The sequence below is a fragment of the Ornithorhynchus anatinus genome, chromosome 13 (assembly GCF_004115215.2).
Source record: "Ornithorhynchus anatinus isolate Pmale09 chromosome 13, mOrnAna1.pri.v4, whole genome shotgun sequence".
In the NCBI taxonomy this organism is placed as follows: Eukaryota; Metazoa; Chordata; class Mammalia; order Monotremata; family Ornithorhynchidae; genus Ornithorhynchus; species Ornithorhynchus anatinus.
This window is the reverse complement of record NC_041740.1, coordinates 23,296,509-23,315,560: the sequence shown is the minus strand read 5'-3', so window position 1 is coordinate 23,315,560 and position 19,052 is coordinate 23,296,509. Positions and strand designations below refer to the sequence as shown.

The 19,052-nt window shown below is 70.2% G+C and overlaps 1 protein-coding gene across 1 annotated transcript; it reads left to right on the top strand.

Annotated features, from left to right (window-relative positions):
* Nucleotides 1-359: 359 nt before the first annotated feature.
* EPB42 (erythrocyte membrane protein band 4.2) lies at nucleotides 360-17,163 on the top strand. The gene is made up of 14 exons (XM_039913847.1): nucleotides 360-447; nucleotides 6,350-6,535; nucleotides 6,782-7,006; nucleotides 7,472-7,590; nucleotides 7,813-7,911; nucleotides 8,643-8,807; nucleotides 9,835-10,012; nucleotides 10,102-10,240; nucleotides 10,647-10,768; nucleotides 11,930-12,172; nucleotides 13,619-13,885; nucleotides 15,303-15,463; nucleotides 15,606-15,739; nucleotides 16,921-17,163. Exons 1-14 carry the CDS (start codon nucleotides 438-440, stop codon nucleotides 17,081-17,083), a joined length of 2,211 nt encoding a protein of 736 aa, XP_039769781.1. The 5' UTR covers nucleotides 360-437; the 3' UTR covers nucleotides 17,084-17,163.
* The last annotated feature ends 1,889 nt before the right edge of the window (nucleotides 17,164-19,052 follow it).

Below are 19,052 nucleotides of genomic sequence, written 5' to 3'. Positions count from 1 at the left end.
AGACACGTCGGGTCCGGACCGATTTGGGAATCGTCAGCTTAGGGGCGGAAAAGGGGATCTGGGCCGGACTCGGGGGTCCTCCCTACTTCTTCTCCGCAGACCGTCCCCGGGCACCCTCGGGGGAGCCCGGGACCTTGTGGGCTTCCTGCTGCTGACCGGGGACCTGTGCCCCGCCTGGCTACTCCCTACCCAGCCCCCCCGACCCCGTCGAGGCGAGAGATAAGCAGCAGGAGCGACGGCAGCATCTGTCGCTGCAAGATAGGAAAGGGTGGGGCAGTTGGGCTTGGCGGGGGCAACCTCCCCATGAGCCCCCGCAAGGAGGCGAGGCCGGTTTAAGAACCGAAACGGGCAGAACGCTCTGGTGCTCTCAGCTCGGCTAAGCCACCCGGGAGCCGGGACCGAGGAAGGGCCTGTCCCCCCCGGGGGCCGCCACGGCGATGGGGCAAGGTGAGTCCAAGCGGAACCCCGGGGGTGCGAGCCCCCGGCCTCCCACTGGACCCTGAGCCTCTTCCCTTCCCCGGAGAGCTTCCCCGCTCGTGGACGGCCACGGCGGGTGGCTTCGGTCGGGATCGTAGAACCGCCGAGGCGGGGCAGTCTCCGCCGTCGGCCCGCTCGGCCGGTCTGGGGCCCGCGGACGCGGTGCGGGTGTTGGGGACGCCCCCCGCTGGAGGCCTCCCTGCCGGGGGTCGGCCGCTCCCCCGAGGCAGGGCCCACGGCCCTCAGCCCGAACATCCCGCTCCCAAAAACCGGGCCCAGGTCCTCGCTCACCAGGCCGACGGAGGGGAGACGGGAGGGACCGGGGAAAGGACGGGGCCGTACTGGGAGGTTCGCTCCCCCAGCGGAGCTCAGAGGAGGGAAACCGCAGCCTAGGACCCCTAGGAATCTCCCCAAGCTGGGCAGCCCCCGGCGTGGCTCTCTGACTCGGGTGAGCCCCGAGATTTCCTTAGGAGGTTGAGAACTAGAAACTCCGCCAGAGGGAACAAGGATTCCCCTGAACCATCTCCCCGGGGGCCGTCCCTGCCCCGGGAAAGCGAGAGGGGGTTGGGGGGCGGGGAACCGGGCCTGGACGAGGGGTCCGGGAAGCAGCGGTCCTATCTAGGCCGATCACTCAAGGTCAGGAGGGAAGCAGCCCGAGGGGAGGGCGCAGGAGCTGCGGTCCACCGGAGCGAGGCCTGGAGCCGGTTGGGCTGGAAAGAATAATAACGTTGGCATCTGTTAAGCGCTTACTATGTGCAGAGCGCTGTTCTAAGCGCTGGGGTGGGTGCAGGGTAATCAGGTCGTCCCACGTGAGGCTCACGGTTAATCCCCATTTTACAGATGAGGTAACTGAGGCACAGAGAAGTGAAGTGACTTGCCCACAGTCACGCAGCTGACAAGAGGAAGTGAGCAAGGTGGACCCGAAGTCTAGAACTGAACGAGCGCCTCCCTACCGCTGACCCGGAGCCCACGCTGGGGGCCGTGGGGGGCGGCGGCCGGGGGTGGGGAGGAGGGGCCCGGGGCTGCTGGGGCAGGGACCGTCCTGGAGCGGGGGGGAGAATTAGGCGGAGAGAGAAGGGCTCGGGGTCCGAGACCGTAGGAGAGATAGACGGCAACCTTGCGGGAGAGTGCCGGCCATCTTGGGAGAGGGGCAGAGCGGTCGTCCCCCTTCGCCGGGGCGGGAGAGGGGCTCCAGACCCGGCTGCCCCATAGACCGGAGCTCAGGCTTGGTTGGCTTGGACTCCCTTTAAGAAGTCGGTGAAGAACCCAGTCGCTGGGAGCTGAGCGAGGCGTCCTCACAATGAGGGTCTCTCGCCGGGGCCGGGCCGACCCCCCCCCCCGCAGGAGACGGCGCCGGGACTTGCCGAGAACCGACTCTCTACCGGTCTCCCCCCTCTTCGTTGGACTCAGAGGGAGAGTCTAAAACCCTCCATCACCTTGCCCCTTCTTACCTCCCCTCCCTCCTCCCCTCCTACACCCCCGCCTGCCCGCTCCGCTCCCCTGCCGCTCGCCTCCTCACCGGGCCTCGTTCTCACCTGTCCCGCCGGCGACCTCCGGCCCGGAACGCCTTCCCTCCTCACGTCCGCGGAACTAGCTCTCTTCCCCCCCTTCGGAGCCCTACTGAAAGCTCGCCTCCTCCAGGAGGTCTTCCCAGACTAAGCCCCCCTTCTCCTCTACCCCCGTCCCCGCCCCACAGCACTTGTGTACGTATGTACGTATTTATTATCCTATTCATTTTATTAATGATGTGTACACACCTATCATTATCCTTATTTACAGGGACGCTACCGACGCCCGTTCACTTGTTTCCATGGCTGTCTCCCCCCTTCTAGACTGCGAGCCCGATGCGGGCGGGGCTTGCCTCTATTTCTTGCTGAATTTTACTGCCCAAGCACTCGGTACAGTGCTCTGCACACAGTCAGTGCTCAATAAATACGACCCAACGACTACTAAAAGGGGATGCTTTCGACTGACAAATAGAGATGGCTTAGTCCCGACCGGATCCAATCCCCGGGGGCAGTGGGGTGGTCTCGGGCCGCCAGGAAGAGAGCGGGGATGCCGTCCGGCCTTCTCCCGCTCCCCGCAAGCCCCGTTTAGGTCGCGCGGGTCTGTCCTGCTCACCTCTGGGGGAGACCGCTGCATTTTCAAAGACGGCGCCGCCGGGGATGAGGCCGTTATCAGTCCGGATGAGTCCGATGCCGCCGGTGAAAATGGCGCGGACGGTGATGGCCCGAAAGATGACGGTGCCGGGGATGTCGGGGCGTGACGGCGGTGTGAACGGCGACGGTGATGATGGCGTGGATGGTGACGGTCGCCAACTCCGGGATCCCTCTGTCCGCCCGCCGCCCGCCTCCTCTCCCCCCCACGCCCCCCCCGTTCCCCAACTGCCTTTTGATTCCGTACAACTCTCTCGAGTCACCGTGCCCCATTTAGCCTCCCTACCCACACGACCTTCGCTTGCCGGCCGAATCGATGCTCTTCCGAACTGAACTCGCTCGCTCCCCGCTCCCTTCGGCGACCTCGTACGACTAACCCGCGGCCCCGGGTCACCTCCGGGGTCCTCTTCCTTCGCTCCTCCGCACAAGCCGCAGACCGCCGCGGGAGGAAATCCAGACGTCGGAAGATCTCGCCCACCTCTTGCCCGCTCTGATTCTGCTTCCTCCTGTTTCCGGCAACATGATCTCTTCGTCCTTATTGCCTCCCATGCCCTCGCCGGTTAGTTCAGGCTCCTCAAACTCCCCGTCCCCCCGACCTCTCCCATTTCTCGCCACTGACCGATCACATTTACTGAGTGCTTGCTGTGGGCGGAACACCGCGCTAAGCACCTGGGAGAGTACAGTATATCGGAGTTTGATCCGGCCACATACTGTATTGAGAAAATTGAAACCGTCAGGCGTGAGCTCCCTCAAATCTGCCCCGCTCCTCTCCTAACCCTCCCTCTTCCTGACCCTTCTTCATCTCTCCCATCTTTTCCAACAATAGCTCAAGAGGATATCCCTCAAAATCCACCTCCTCCACCTGAGGCTCCGTCCCTCTCCCTCCACACTCTGTCAAAGGACTCGCCGCCTCCCTTCTTCCCTCCCTGACTGCCGTCTTCAACCGTTGGCTCTCCAGCGGCTCTTTCCCCCCGCCGTTTTCCAACACGCCCGTGTCTCCCCTATCCTAAAAGACCCTTCGCTCCACAGAAACCGCCCTCACGAAGGTCACCAGTGATCTCCTCCTAGCCAAATCCCGAAGCCTCTACTCCGTCCTCGTTTTCCTCAAGCCCTCAGCTGCCTCCGACTCTGTCCGACACCCCCTCCTCCTGGACGCGGTCCCTGCCCCTAGCGAGCTTACGGTCTAGGGGGAGAGACGGACCCGAATATGAACAAATAAGTCATTTATAATAAGTAATTGAAAGATACGTCCCTGAGTACTATGGGGGGGGCAATTAGCAAATGCCCGAAGGTCACAGATCCGAGGGTACGGAAGGGCCAGGGAGCGGGGGAAAAGATAGTTTAATCAGGGAAGGCTTCCTAGAGAAGATGCGATCTGAACCGCGTGGTGAAAGTGGAGAGAGGGTGACGGTCGGGCGTACACGGAGGGGGAGGACGTGGGAAAGGGTTCACTGTCGAGATAGATGGGAGAGGAAGCGGGTGCCAGGGGAGCAGAGCGTGTGGGCCAGGCTGAAGTAGGAGATTTAGAGAGGTGAGGTAGGACGGGGCGAGCCGATGGCTTTGAAATCAACGGTAAGGACTTTCTGTTTGATGACCCTCAACGTCACCCTGTCCGCCGACCTGAACTCCCTCGCTCTCCCGTCCTCTGCGGGTCTCGTACCACCGACCCCGCGGCCCTGGAGCGCTTCCGCAGTAAACTCCCTCCGCTCCCGCGCCTGAGGCGGGGAGCGCTTCGGGAGACCTCGCCCGCCTTAGATCCATCCTCACCGGTTTCAGCTGGGCCCTTTCTGCTGCCCGACAACGAGTGTTCTCCTTCCCGACCGACCCCCCTGCCCTCCGCTCCCGCCAGCCGTTCCAGACGGTGGACTCCCTTCTCCGACCTCCTCTGAACGCCCCCCACCCTCTCCGGCTCTCCCTCCGGTCCCCGCGGTAACTCAGGATGGAATCTTTCGCCGCCTCTGGAAGTCCACCCCTTCCACCTGCGCTTCTGACCCCATCCCTTCGTACCTTTTTCAAAGCTCGCCCGCTCCCTCCTCCCCTCCTTGCCTGCCACCTTCGACCGCTGGCTTTCCGACGGCTCCTTCCCCGCTGCTTTCGAACCCTTCCTTGACCCCCGCGGCTCCCTCCGCTCATCTCCCCGGCTTCCTCCTGCCGATTCTCTCCTGAGCCCTCGAGGGAGTCGTTTACCCCCGCTGATTCCACTTTCCTGTCCTCCGGATCCGCTCCGATCTGGCTCCCTTCCCTCCACAGAAACAGCCTTTTCTAAGATAACCAGAGACCTTCTTCTAGCCAAATCTGACGGCCTTTCCTCCGTCCTAACCCGCCCAGACCTCTCCGTCGCCTCCGATACTTCGGACCGCCACCCGCTTCTCCCGGAAACTCTACCCAACCCGGGACTCGCTGCCACGGCCCTCTTTTGCTTCTCCCGTCTCTCCGATTACTCCTTCGCCGTCCCTTCTCGTTCATTCGATCGTATTTACTGAGCGCCTACTGTGCGCAGAGCACCGTACTCAGCGCGCGGAAAGTTCAACCGGGCAACAGAGAGAGACGATCCCCGCCCACGACGAGCTCACGGTCTGGAAGCGGGGTGACGGACATCAGAGCGAGTCAACGGGCATCAGTAGCAACGATATAAATAGGCCTAAGTAAAGAGAATAAAATAAATAGAAGAGAATAAATAGAACCAGTAGAATAAACGGAACTAAATAGAATATTCTTCCTCTCTACCTCTCGCCCTCTGACTGAAGGGGTCCCTCAAGGCCCGGTTTCGGTCCCCTTCGATTTTCCCCGGCGGAACTCACGTGCTCCCATCGTTCCGACTGCTACGGCTACGCAGATGATTCCCAAATCTCCCTCTCCAGCCCCGACCTCTCTGCCTCTTCCCTGCCGTCTCGCATTTCCTCCCGCCTGCAGGACCTCGCTCCTCGGGCGTCCCGCCAGCACCTCCCCGCTCTTCTGTCGCCGTAGGCATCATCGTCCTCCCCCGCCTCGCATCCTTCGGGACGTGGCGGGCGGCGGGAAGAGGGGAGAGGGAGGGAACGTTTGGGAAGAACGTCGGTCTCCCCCGCTAGACCCTCAGATGGTTGCGGGCAGGGAGCGCGTCACCGTCAGTACGCTCCCGACCTCTTGGTACGGTGCTCTGCACGCGGCCAGCGCTCGGTAAACGTGATCCATCGACCGGCTGCCGGGAAGGAACGTCCGTCTCCCCCTCTAGACTTTAAGCTCGTTGTGGGCAGGGAGCGCGCCTGTTTATTGTTCGACCTGTCCTCTCCCAAGCACCCGGCACGGCGCTCCGCGCGTAGTAAGCGCGCGATAAATACGACCGACTGACCGCCAAGCCCGCGGTCATAATCCTCATCTCACCTCTCTCGTTCGACCCACCCATTCGCTCTGTCGCCGAATCCTGTCAGTTCCACCCTCCCGTCGCCGCCAAAGATCCGCCCTTTCTTCTGATTTCTGATTGCCAACCGTTCCCGAGGATCTACCGCGCTCTGCTTACGGCCTCGGGCGCGCGCGGCGGGTCGCTGGGCCGCCCCGCGCCCCCTCGAGCCCGGCGAGGGCTGAGACCCGTCGCCGGGCTCAGAGTCGCCACCTCCCCGCCCGGCCCGGCTCCCGCCGCTCGGCCTCGGGAGACGGCGGGCTCCCAAGACCCCGCCCGGAGCTGTGCCGGGCCCAGCGAGCGGAAGGCTGACAGCCCCTCTCCCGCCCTCCCACAGCCCTGCCCGTGGTGCGCTGTGACCTCCACGCCTCGACCAACAACCCGGAGCACCGCACCGACGGGATCGGCGCCCGCGGGCTCGTGGTCCGGAGAGGCCGGCCCTTCCAAGTCACCCTGACCCTGTCGGCCACCCAACCCCCGTGCTCCCCCAGGATCCCGACCTTCACCCTCGTGGCCCGGACGGGTAAGGGGTGGCCGGCGCGGGGGGGGGGGGGGTCCCCTTCCCGCGGGGAGCCGGAGCGGCGTCCGGGGGGCGGGCCGGGGCGGGCTCCCAGCTCTCTCCCCCGGCCCCGACGCCCTCCGGCCGCGGCGGGGCCGCTCGGGGAGGGCCGGGGATCCCCCACCCGCACCGCGTCGGCCGACCCGATCTCGCCCGCCCGTGGTCGGCCTCGGGCCCCGAGTCCAGGCTGACCTCCGGGCGCGGTCCTAGGGGCCCAGGCCGGCGGCGCGGAGGCGGTGTTCCCGGTGTCCGGCCACGCAGACGGGACGCGGTGGAGCGCGGCCGTGAAGGAGCGCGATCCCCGGCGCTGGGTGCTGTCGGTGACCTCCCCGGCCGACGCCGGCGTGGGCCGCTATTCGCTCCTGCTCCAGGGCTCGGGAAAGACTCGCCGTCTCCTGGGCCGATTCGCGCTGCTCTTTAACCCCTGGGCCAGAGGCAAGTCGGGAGTCCCCGGGGCCGGACGACCCGGGCCGGACTCTCCGGCCGCGGGGACGGTGGGGAGGCAGGGGAGGGGAGGACGGATGGCCGAGCGGAGTGGGGAGAGAGCGCGGGGAAGGACGCGGGGAGCGGGACGGAGGAGGGGAGGGGAGGCGGGAGAGGGGCCCGGGGGGGTAGAATTGGGAGGGGAAGGTGGGGGAGAAGGGCAGAGGGGTGGAAGAGAGCAGGAGGGGACGGGGACGGGGGGGGGGGACCCTGGGTCGTCCGCCCCCCGTCTGGCCGTTGCCCCGCCCCCTCCTCGGAAAGGCCCGGGCCCGGCCCGCTCATTCCAGCACCGGGTCGACAGACGCCGCGGCCCCGGCCCGCCGACGCCGCTCCCTCGGAAACGGGGCGGGCCGGGGAAGGGGTCGCCGGGGTCCCTGACCCGCTCTCGCCCCCCTCCCCCCCCATCCGCTCCGTCAGGGGACGCGGTGTTTCTGGAGGGCGAGGCCCAGCGCGAGGAGTACCTGCTCAACCCGCACGGCCTCATCTTCCTGGGCACGCAGGGCGGCGGCTGGCCCCGGCCTTGGGATTTCGGCCAGGTAGCGGGGTCGGGGCCCGGGGGGGAGGCCGGGGCCGGGGGGGGCCCCCCGCGGGGCAGATCCGGGATCTCAGCGCGGCGACGGATATTCCGGCCGGCGGCCCCCTCGCTCTCGGCCCGGGCGGCTACGGGAGCCCGCGGGGGGGTTCGGCGGGGATCCGGGGCACGGGGCCGGGGGCGGAGGGCCTCCCGCCCGTCCTCAAGGCTGCCGTTCTGGATGGAGAGCGACCTGGTGGACTTCTGTCTGCTCCTGCTGGACGTCGACGAGGAGGGCCGGAGCCGGGGAGACCCGGTCCACGTGAGCCGCCTGTTGGGCGCCGTGGTGAGTGGCTCCGCCCGCCGGCCCGGGCCGGGGGACGGGGCGGACGAACCCGGGGTCGGGCGGGCCGGGGCGGGCTCTTCCTACTGCCGGGAGCTGGCGCGACGACCGCGGGCCGGGCCGAGCACTGGGCTACCCGCGACGCGGTCGGATCGCAGGGAGTCCCCGGTGTCTAATCCCCGGGTTACGGCAGAGGGAGCCGGCACGGAAAAGGAGAGGTTACGTAGGGTAGGTGGCAGTCAGCGCTTGGGAGAGTACAATGCTACGGACGAAACGGACCCGTCGGGGAGCCCTCCCATCCCGCTCCTCTCTCCTCTCCGGCCTCCCCCGGGATTCGAACTCACACCCTGCGACTCCCAAACCCGTGCCCTTGCCATTCATTCATTCCGTCGGATTCATCGAGCGCTTACGGTGTGCGGAGCACTGCTCTAAGCGGTTGGGAGGGTACGACAGATGAAACGGACGCATCGGGGAGCCCTCCCAGCCCGCGCCTCTCTCCTCTCCGGCCCCCCCCCCCGGGATTAGAACTCAGATCCCGTGACTCCCAAACCCGTGCCCTTGCCATTCATTCATTCCATCGGATTTATCGAGCGCTTACTTTGTGCGGAGCACTGTTCTAAGCGCTTGGGCGGTACAGCCCAGCCCCAGCCCAGCTTAGCCCCAGTCTCGGCTCAACATCCATTCATTCAATCGTATTTCTTGAGCGCTAACCGTGTGCAGAGCACTGTCCTAAGCGCTTGGGCGAGTACGATACAGCCGTAAACGGACACACGTTCCCTGCCTCCCCTCTGGCCGGTTCCCGGCCTGGAACTCATCCCGGTTCCGGTTTCCCGGGCCGCACCCGTCCTCGTTCGTCCGCCGCCATGTGCCGAGGAGCGTCGTGGGCCAGCGAGAAAGGGGTGAGGGCCCGGGAGCCGGAGGTCCTGGATTCTAATCCCACCCCTGCCTTCTGGGTGACCGGGGGAGAGTCGCGGCCTCTCTGGGCCTCGGTTTCCTCCGCCGGAAGATGGGGATTAGATGAACGCGGGGCTCGGCGGCTTAGGGGTCAGAGGTCACGGGCTCGAACGCCGGCTCCGCCGCCCGTCGGCTGGGCGTGACCTTGGGCCAGTCACTCGGCTCCTCGGTGCCTCGGTTCCCTCGTCTGGGAAACGGGGATGAAGACCGTGAGCCTCCCGCGGGACGACCCCACGACCCCGTGTCTCCCCCGGCGCTTAGGACGGCGCTCTGCCCGTCGTAAGCGCCTAACGGATACCAACCTTATCATCATCATCACTTCATTCTGCCGCCTAGATCATTTCACCACCAAAAGGGCTCGGTCCGTACCTCCCCCGTCCCCGAGGACCTCCGGGGGCCGCCCACCCACCTCCGCCTCGAACCGAACCGCCCCGCCGTCGCCTTAAAAGCCCCCGATCGGCCCGCCCCGCCCTTCCTCTCCTCACTGATTCACTCGGGTCGCATTTACCGAGCGCCCACTGCGTGCGGGCCGCCGTGCTGAGCGCTCATCCAGCGCAACCGGTCCCTTTCCCGCATCCTCTAGCCCGGGACTCCCCGGCCGCTCTCTAAACACCCGCGACTCGGAGGTGGTGGGTTCGAATCCCCGCTCCGCCGCCCGTCAGCCGTGCCGCTTCGGGCCGGTCGCTTCACCGCTCGGGGCCCTCGGTTCCCTCATCTGGAAAGTGGGGGCGAAGCCCGCGAGCCCCACGTGGGACCACCTCATCGCCCCGCATCCACCCCGGCGCTCGGGACCGCGCTCGGCGCGTAGCGGGCGCTTGAACACCGTCATCGTTCAGTAGTACTTTCTCCGAGGGGGGTCTCCCTTCCGTGTCGTCCACGCCCCTGGGCCGGTGACCTCCGGACGTCCCGGGGGCCCCCCGGATGAACGCGCGACCGTCCGGCAGCGTCTCCCCCACTCTCTCCTCCACCCAGCTGAACCTCATCCGAGAGCGGGGGATCCCGGCCGGGTCCGGGACGGAGGCCCGGAGGGAAGAGGCGTCGGCGGTCCGGGAGCCGGGCAGCGTCCCCACCCTGCGGGAGTGGGTGGCCCGTCCCCCGGGCCCCGCTCACCGCAGCCCAGACTGGGTGCTCGCGGCCTGCACCTGCTCAGGTACGGCGCCCCCGGCTCGTCTCCTCCGCCCGGCTCCCCCGCCGCCGGCTCCCGGCCCCGAAACGACCCTCCCCTCCCCGCCTCTACAGCGCTGAGGGCCGTGGGCATCCCCGCGCGGGTGGTCACGGCCTTCGGCTGCGCCCGGGACACGGACGGCGGCTGGACCGTGGAGGAGTTCTACGACGACGAGGGGCTGGAGGCCGCAGGGGCTCCCGAGAGTCGCATCTGGTGAGCCGGGGGGGGGGGGGGGCCCGGAGCGGGCTGGGATGGGGTGTTGGGGGGAGGGCCGGGCGGGGGGCGGAGAAGCAGCGCGGCCTACGCGGGCCAGCGTCTGCCGCCGATCTGCCGTGAGACCCCGGGCAAGTCGCTTCACTTCTCTGGGCCGCGGTCACCCCGTCGGCCAAAGGGGGAATCAGGGCCGCGAGCCCCGGGTGGGATAAGGACTTTATCATCCGGGGGGGGGTCGGTACGGTGTCGGGAGCCCTCAAATATCCGAAAAACGAAGAAAGAAAGAGAGACCCCGAGGGCTCTCGGGGAGCGGGGCGGCTCCCGGACCCCGGTCCTTCCCCCCCCCCTCGCCGTCGCCCACCTCCTCTCGGCCGGCACCGTCTCACGCCGGTTTCCGGCCCCGCAGGGCGTCCAGGGTCTGGACGGAGTGCTGGATGGCTCGCCCGGATCTGTCCTCGGGGTACGGAGGCTGGCAGGTGCTGGACCCACTCGCGACCGAAGGAGGAGGAGAGCGGTCGTGGCAAGATGGTAAAACTGGGGCGGAGGCGGGCCGGGGGGCGACCGCGGGGACGGAGACGGCGGAGAACCGGGGCTGGGAGCGGGGCTGAGCGACGGGGCCGGTGGGAAGCCGCCGCCCGGTCGGGCCGCGGCATCCGCCGAGCGCTCACTCTGCGCACAGCACTGTACCGGGCGCCCGGGCGAGCGCGGTACGGGCGAGACGCAGGAAGCGGAATAGCCCAACGGAGAGGGCGTAGGCCCGCGGGTCGGGGGGCTCGCGTTCTAATCCCGGCTCGGTCCCCCCGCCCTCCCCGAGACCGTGGCTTCCCGGCCCCTCGATTCTCTCATCCGAAAAATGCGGATCCGGCGCCGGTCCTTCTCTTCCCCTAGACCGAGGGCCCCGTGGGGGACGGGGACGGCGCCCGACCCCATCGTAATAATCGCGACGGCCTCCGTTGAGCGCTGAGCGCCGCGGCGGGAGGGGGATGCGAGGCAGTGAGGTCGACCCCAGTTGGGGCTCACGGCCTTAATCCCCGTTCTCCCGGTGAGGCCGCTGAGGCCCGGGGGAGCGAAGAAGACAAGCGGCGGGGCCGGGATCAGAACCCGTGACCTCCGACTCCCTTCCCCGGAGCCGCGCCGCTTCCCTACCTTAGCATCTTACATCCGCCCCTCGGAACGGTCCCCGGCGTGTAGCAGGCACTTAGATCCCCCGATTTGTCATCGACCGACGCAACGTCGAGATCGATGACGGAAAAGGGCGGCAGAGCGTCGCGTGCTGCACCCTGCGTTCGAGAAACGGCGGGTTTTAGCGGGAGGCGGGTGAGGGGGGCCGGCTGAGAGCCAACGGGGAGGAGCGCGGCCGACGGGGAGACGGCCGGACGACCTCGGGAGATTTCCGAGGAAGGGGACGCGTGCCGACCGACGCTTTAGAGAGCCACCGAGGCAGCGGCGTGAAGGACGGATGGGGAAGGGGCGGGCCGGGGGGGCAGCCGAAATCATTGCCGTTCGGTGGCGACCTGGGTCGACGTTTCCTCTGGGAGAAGGAAGGGGGGGGGGGGAGTCCCCGGGGAAGCGAGCTCGTAGCCCCGCGAGCGCCCGACCGAGGCGGCAGCGGACGAACCAACGGGCCGACGGAGGCGGGAGATGCCGGGCGACGGGGGCGCGACCGTCCCACCGGGGTCTCTCTCCCAGCTCTGGCCTGCTGCGACCTGACCCCCGTCCGGGCCGTCAAGGAGGGGGCCGTCGCCGTAGCCCCCGGGGTCTCCCGCCTCTTCGCCTCGCTCAACTCCGCCTGCGCCGTCTGGGTGCGTTCCGGGGCCGGGCCACCGAGCCGGGCGAGCGCCGGCGCCGAGTACCTGGGCAATTACATCAGCACCAAGGGCGTGGACGGGGATCGCTGCGAGGACGTCACGCGGACGTACAAGTACCCCGAAGGTGCTCGGCGGCGACGGCGGGCCGGGCGCGGGCGGGCGGCGGGGAGGAGGCCGAGGCCAAGGGGATGAATCCCGGGGACAGCGGGCTCGGGGGCCGGGACGCCCGGTTAAGGCGAGGAGTTGGGCTCGGGACCCCGGAGACGGGAAGGAAGGAACGCCCGCGGCGTGCGGGCTCCTCCGCGGGTCCTCGGGGCCGACCCCATCCTGGGACGGCCGGGGCCCGGGAGTCGGGAGGTCCCGGCTTCTAATCCCACCCCCGCCCCTCGTCCGCGGCGCGACGCCGGGCGGGTGGCGTCGCTTCCCCGGGGCCTGGGGCGGCCGTGAAACGGGGATCGAGACGGCGAGCCCCGGGTGGGGCAGGGCCCGGGTCCAACCCCGCTGACCCGCGTCCACGCCGCCGCCCGGTCCGGCGCCTGGCACGCGGCGAGCGCTCGACGCGATCATCATCGCGACGTGGGACCCGTCGGGAGCCGGCTCGGCCCCTCCGGGCCCGCCCACCGGCAGACGCGGAGTCGGGCTCCGGCCGGAGCCGCCGGGCAGCGGCCAACGGGACGGTGGCCCGGAGGGCGGCGGGAGGGGCTCGGTTTGTTTTTCTGGCGGTGTTCGATAACGACAGTAACGACAACGTTGGTATTTGTTAGGCGCTTGCTACTACGCGCAGAAGCTGGGGGAGGTGCAGGGGGATCGGGTCGTCCCGCGTGAGGCTCGCGGTCGATCCCCGTTTCACAGACGAGGTGACTGAGGCCCGGAGGAGTGACTCGCCCGCGGTCACGCAGCCGGCGAGTGGCAGAGCCGGGTATTCGAACCCGTGCCCTCCGACTCCGAAGCCCGCCGCGCCGCGCCCGCTACGCGCCGGACCCCGCTCTGAGCGCTGGGGGAGGTGGTCGATCGGGTCGGGGACCGTCCCCGCCCCGCGCGGGGCTCCCGGTCTCACTCCCCATCGGAGGGACCGAGGAGCAGCGGGGCTCGGCGGGAAGAGCCCGGGCTGGGGAGTCGGGGGTCGTGGGTTCGAATCCCGGCTCCGCCACCCGTCGGCCGGGTGACCTCGGGCGAGTCGCTCCGCTTCTCCGGGCCTCGGCTCCTTCGTCGGGGAAATGGGGACGGAGACCGCGGGCGGGCCTCCCGCGGGAACGACCCGAGGCCCCCGTCTCTCCCCCGGCGCTTGGAACGGCGCTCTGCACGTAGTAGGCGCTGAACGGATACCGACATCATCGCTGTCATCGTCCCGGGCGGGGCCCACGGTCTTCGTCCCCGTCCTCCCGCCCAGGGAGCCGAGGCCCGGAGCAGCGAAGCCACGCGCCCCGGAGCCTCCCGGCCGGCAGGCGGCCGAGCCGGGCTCGGGAGCCGCGGCCTCCCTAGCCGGGGCTCTAGCCACCAGGCCGCGCCGCTCCCGAGCCCCGGGAGCGGCGGGGAGGGCCGATCCGGACGGCGGTCTCTCACGCTCCAGGCTCCCCTCGGGAAGCGGAGGTCCTAGACGGAGTCTGGAAAGAGCGGGACCGGAGCGAGCCCCGCGCCGACCTCTTCGTCTCCCTGCACGCGCCAAGCTCCTTCCCTCTGGACGGGGGGGCCCAGCTGAAGGTGACCGTGTCCAACAGGAGCGACGAGGAGAGGGCCGTGCGGCTGACGCTCGGGGCCCAGGTGCTCTACTCCACCGGGCGCCTCGGGGCCCGGCTCTGGAGAGAGGAGAGGCACCTGACCCTCGAGGGGAACCGAGGTACGGCTCTCCCCTCCCTCGCTCCCCTAAACACCCACCAGAGCCGCGCCCTCCGCCCACTCTCCAGTCATTCGGTCGCATTTATCCAAGGCGGGCCCCAGCCGAGTCGCACCTCCTAAGCCGGGGCGACGCCGAAGGGAGCGGGAGGGGAGGAAAAGCGGGGTTCGGCGTGGGAAGGCCTCGCGACGGAGACGGGCCGTCAGTAAGGCCTCGAGGGATCCGAGGAGGGAGGGCGTTGCGGCCCAGAGGCGGGCCGGGGGCCGGCGAGAAAGATGGGATCGTGAGAAAGTCAGCGCAGAGGAAGAGGAGCTAAATGGGCGGGCCGGGTCCCCGGAGAGAAGCGAGGTGAGGGAGGAGGGCTTGGACGTCGATGGGGGGGGTGAGGCGGACGGGCTACCGCGGGAGATCTCCGAGGTGGGGGGCGGCGACGCGTCCCCAACGTTCCCGTGGGAAGACGATCCGGGCGGCAAGGGTCTAGTGCGGACCGGGGTGGGGAGAGACAGGAGGTCGAGAGGTCGGCGCGGAGGCCGACGCGGCAATCCCGGCGGGAGGGGACCGGCGATCGTATCACGGCGCCTAGCGGTTCGGGCGGAGGGGAGAGGGCGGGTCTTCGCCACGTCGCGGAGGTGACGGACGGACCACGTCGGTCGGATGAGAGAGGGGGTGTTACGCCTCGCTCGTCGCCCTTCCCCGCGATTAATTTTAGCGTCCGTCTCCCCAGCTGGACCCTAACGCCCGTGGCGACCGGTAGGCGCTTCCGACGCGCCGGGGCAGATGCGAGGCGACGGGGTTGGACCCGGTCCCCGTCCCGCGCGGGGCTCGGTCCGAATCCCCGGTTTGCAGATGAGGGAACTGAGGCGGAGGAAAGGGAAGGGACCTAGCCGAGGCCGCCCGGCGGACAAGCGGCGGGGGCGAGATCAGAACCCGGGCCCTTCCGACTCCCGGGCCCGTGCTCTGGCCCTCGGACCGCGTCCACGAACCGTACCGTCCGGGCCCGGCTCGGTTGAAACGCCGCACGCCGGTCGGGGCTCAGTGATCGCCTTCGACTGACTGACTACTTCTTGGGCCTTGGTTTCGAACGGTGTTTATTAAGCACCCGCTACGTCCCGGCCGCCGCGCTAAGCGCCGGGGTGGAGACGGCCCGTTCCACGTGGTCCTCGACCCCCGTCTCCCGGAGACGGGGAGGTCGGGAACCCCCTGACGTCGCCCGGCGGACGTCAGCCGGATTAGAACCCGGGCCCCCCGACTCCGGTTCCTTCCCGCGGGGCCGCGCCGCTTCTCCCTCGAGCCGCGGTGCCTCGCTCAGGCCTCCCGGGGGCTCGGGCGGAGGCCGGGGGGGCGGCGGTCGGGACTCGGCAGGCAGGCGGGCGGGCGCGTAGCCACCCCGCCCCCTCCTCCGGGGCACCCCGCGTTGCAGACCGGACCTTCACCACCGGCGTGGAGTTCCGCGAATCCGGGAGAGCCCTGGAGAACAGCTCCTCGCTGAGACTGACGGCGGTGGGGGTGGATCGCTCCGCCGGGACCTGCTGCTTCGCCCGGGAAGACGTCACCGCCTATAAGGCCCGGGCCACGCTGGAGGTCGGTCTCGAACCCCCCCGCCGGGCCCGAGGACCTGCCGCCTCCGGCCTCTCCTCCCTCCCCTTCTCCCCGGCCCGATCTCCGGGCCACCCCTCGGCCGCCTCCCCGCCCGTCACGGGCCGGGGCTCGTCCCTCCCCGCAGATCCCGCGCACGGCGGTACAGTTCCAACCCATCACGGCGGTCATCGGCATCCACAACGACCTGGCGAGCTCCCTGGATAACTGTGAGGTGGCAATCGCCGGCAGAGGCCTCGTGCACAGAGAGAGGATCTACAGGTAAAGGCGGGGGAGGAGCCCGAGAGAGCCGGGCCCCCCGCGGACCCGGCCGGAGCCGTCTCGGACCCTCGAGCCGCCCATCGGGAGGCCCCGGTCCCCGGCGCGGAGCGAGGACGGGAGGGAGCCGGGGCCGGGCGGCTCGTCCGCGCCCGGTCGGGGGGGGGGGGGGGCGGCCGCCGGGAACCGGGCCGCCGGGCGAGGCGCGGGGCCGGGGTCGCCGGCGTCCGGAGAGGCTCCCGCGGCCCCCCGATCGCGGGGCGCCCCTCCGGGCGGCCGAGGTCCCGCCGGCCGTCCGCCCGGCCCCGACCCAGCAGGCGGGCAATGGAGCCGCCGGCCTCGGCCGGTGGGGCTACGGGGGTCCGGGACGCCGGCGCGCTCCAAACCGTAGCCGGTCCGGGACGCTCCCCGGCCCACGGACCACCCCCCCCCCCCGGTTCCCCACCTGCCCCCGGTGACGGCCCCCGGGGGAGTCCTCGCCGCTGGGCGGTTTCGACAGGCGCGGGGAGGGTCTCCTCAGCGAAGCCGGGGCCCGTCCCGATTCGCTTGCATCCGCCCCGGCGCTCGGAACGGGTATCGCGGTGGTCGACGGCCGGCGGTCGGGCCCGGGCCTCGGGTCCGATCCCCCACCCGGCCGGCCCGGAATCCCCGAGCGGCGGCGGTCGAGTCCCACCCGCGCGGGGGGCGCCGGGTGTAGCGACGCGGCCACCCGCCTGCCGCGCGACCCCGGGCGAGCCGTTCGACCTCTCCGGGCTTCGGCTTCCCGGAGGAGAGACGCTCTGCCCCCGAGACCGTGAGCCCGGCCCGGGGACCGCGCCTGACCCGACGACCTCGGCGTCACCGCGACGTTCGGCGGACGCCGTAGCGATCGCGAAGCAGCGGGGAGGGTCGGACGAAGCGGAGCCTCCGGCGCTCTCGGCCGGCCGCCCCCGACCGCCCCGGGGGGGCCGGCGGGGAATCGGGTCCCAGGCCGCCGGCTCCGCCGTCCCGCCCGTCGGGTCCCCCTCCTTCCGGCCACCGGCTCCGCCCCGAGGACGGGGTCCCGGGCCCGTCCCGCGGCCCCTTTCGACCGCCTCGCCGTCGGGCCCTTCCCGCCGGGGGCCGGGCGGGGAGGCGAGGAGGGCCGGGCCGGGAAGCGGGGCGGCGAGGAGCCGCGGCCTCACCGGCGGCCCTCTCTGTTTCAGGCTGGGGTCCGTCCAGCCACGGGGGCTCCTGCGGAAGCAGATCCGGCTCACGCCGACCCACCCGGGGGTCCTCAGGCTCACGGCCAGGGTCAGCTGCGGCCAGTTCCGGAACCTGGTGGCCTTCCGGAGCGTCAACGTGGCGAAGGCCGAACCCCCGGCTTAGCGCCGCCGGGGCCGCGGCCGCCCCCGCGCGGGCCCGGCGCCGGGAGATGCCCGGGATATTAAAATTCAAGTCGACCGAAACCGCCCCGAGTCGGAGTCTCTCTTCGGGGGGGGGGGGGGGGGCGGGGGGCCGCGGCATCGAGATCGTTAGGGAGCAGAAAGTCACCCCAAGCCCCGAGGAAGGGGCCCCGGCCCTCCTCCGCTCTCCCGTCCTGTCGGCGGTCACTTCCTCTCACCTCCCGTCGTCGGGGAGGACGGGGAAGGGGATCGGCGCATCTCGTTCCTCCCTCTCCGGCGGTCGGCCCGCTCGATTCCGGTGAGCGGGGAAGCGGAGGACTCTCGGGGTTCGGAGGCCTCCCCGCCGCCCCAGCCCCTTCCCTACCAAGCTCCTTCGGAACCGCGGCCGGGAAAGACGAGCCCCCTCCCCCACTCGGCGCCGGTCCGAGCAGACGGGCTGCCGGGAGGAGAACGCCGGGGGACGGGGAGAGACGCGTGAAGCGGAACGCTACGGTCCGGAGGCCGGGACCGGAGAGGGGGGCGCGAGGGCCGCGGGAGGGGTCGCGACCGGCCGTCGGGACCGGACATCGCGGGACGGTGAGATGCGTCCCGGCGCGGGGCGGCCGTCTCGGGAGGAAGACGGCCACCGCCCCGGGAGACCACCGGCAGGGCCATTCCCTCAGCGGCCTCGCGCCGTCCCCCCCGTAACGAAAGCCAGAGGCTCCTCCTGCTCCTCCTCCGCCGGCTGCCGAGGAGACGGGCCGGGGCTCGGCACCCGGAACGCGCGGCCGCTTCCCGAAGCCCGACGTCTTCACGGGGCGAGAGGGCGCTTTATTTCGAACGCGGGGGGACGGAAGGCGGTCTCCCCGAGAGTCTCCCCGAGCCGCCCGCCGCCGAATCGCCCTCGCTCCGCGCCCAGAGAGAGCAGCGGGCCTCCCCTCCCTCGGCGCGCGAGCGACCGTCAGCCCGCCGTCCCGCCGCGGGAAGGCCGGGGCTTCCGTCCCCTCCGGGTCGCGGCGGACGGCAGAGAGGGGGCCGCGGGCCCGAGGGGAGGGAGGTTCAGAGGGCGCCGTGGGTGGAGTCCTTGATTCTGTTCATGTTGTGATCCACCGCGTTCGAGAGGAACCGGATCCAGTCGGCTTCCGGCCGGGGGCAGACGTGACCCGCCCTACGAGGAGAGCGCGAGGGGAGGGGAGAGTTGAGTCCCGCCGGGGCTTCGGGGGGGCCACCCCTCCTCAGTCAACAGCCCCCGACCGGACCGGAAGCGGAGCGGCTTCCCCTGACGGCGATCCCGCCTCCCCCCCCGAGCCCCGAGGGCGGGGAGGCGGACGGAGGGAGGGCACCTGACCCTCAAGGGCTGCCGGGGAGGCCGGAGGGGGCCGACGGCACACTCACCCGGTGATCTCGAGAACTCTCTTCAACGCGGACGAGACTCTGGCAGCCTGGAGGGCGAAAGCCAGCGGCGGGTCTCCCGGGGAACCCGGCGGTCCGCGCCCCGGAGGGCTGGAGGAGAACCCCTCAACCAGCGCCGCCCGTCGCCCGCGGCACCCTTCGACGCCCCCCCCGCCCGGCCGGGACGGGGCGGAGTGTCCCCGCCGGCCCCGCCCGCCGGGTCCCGGGCCGCGGATACGTACGTTGAGCCGCACGGCCAGCCGGTTCACGGGCGGGTACATGCTCAGCACCAGTTCATCCACACTGAGGGCGGGAAACCGAGAGCGTCACGGCCCGGCCCGGGCCCCGCGCGGGGGCGGGGGGGGGGGGCCGCCGCTTTCCCAGAAAGCGACCCCGCCCCGCAGCCAGAGGGGACACGGGGCCGGGGCGGCCGAAACCCGGACGGCGGGCCGCCCGGGGAGGGGGCGGGCGCTCCCAAGCTCACCTCGGGCTGATCTCCTTGGCCGCGTCCACGATGTCATCCAGCTGGGCCACCCGCTCGGGGCCGCGGGCCTCCCCGTCGGTCTCGACGGCGGCCCGGC

Excerpts from the sequence above, each read along its gene's own strand:
- EPB42 (XM_039913847.1), top strand. Across the intron at positions 6,536-6,781 it reads CACCCTCGTGGCCCGGACGG|GGGCCCAGGCCGGCGGCGCG; the intron begins GTAAGGGGTGGC and ends GCGCGGTCCTAG. Across the intron at positions 7,007-7,471 it reads CTTTAACCCCTGGGCCAGAG|GGGACGCGGTGTTTCTGGAG; the intron begins GCAAGTCGGGAG and ends CCGCTCCGTCAG.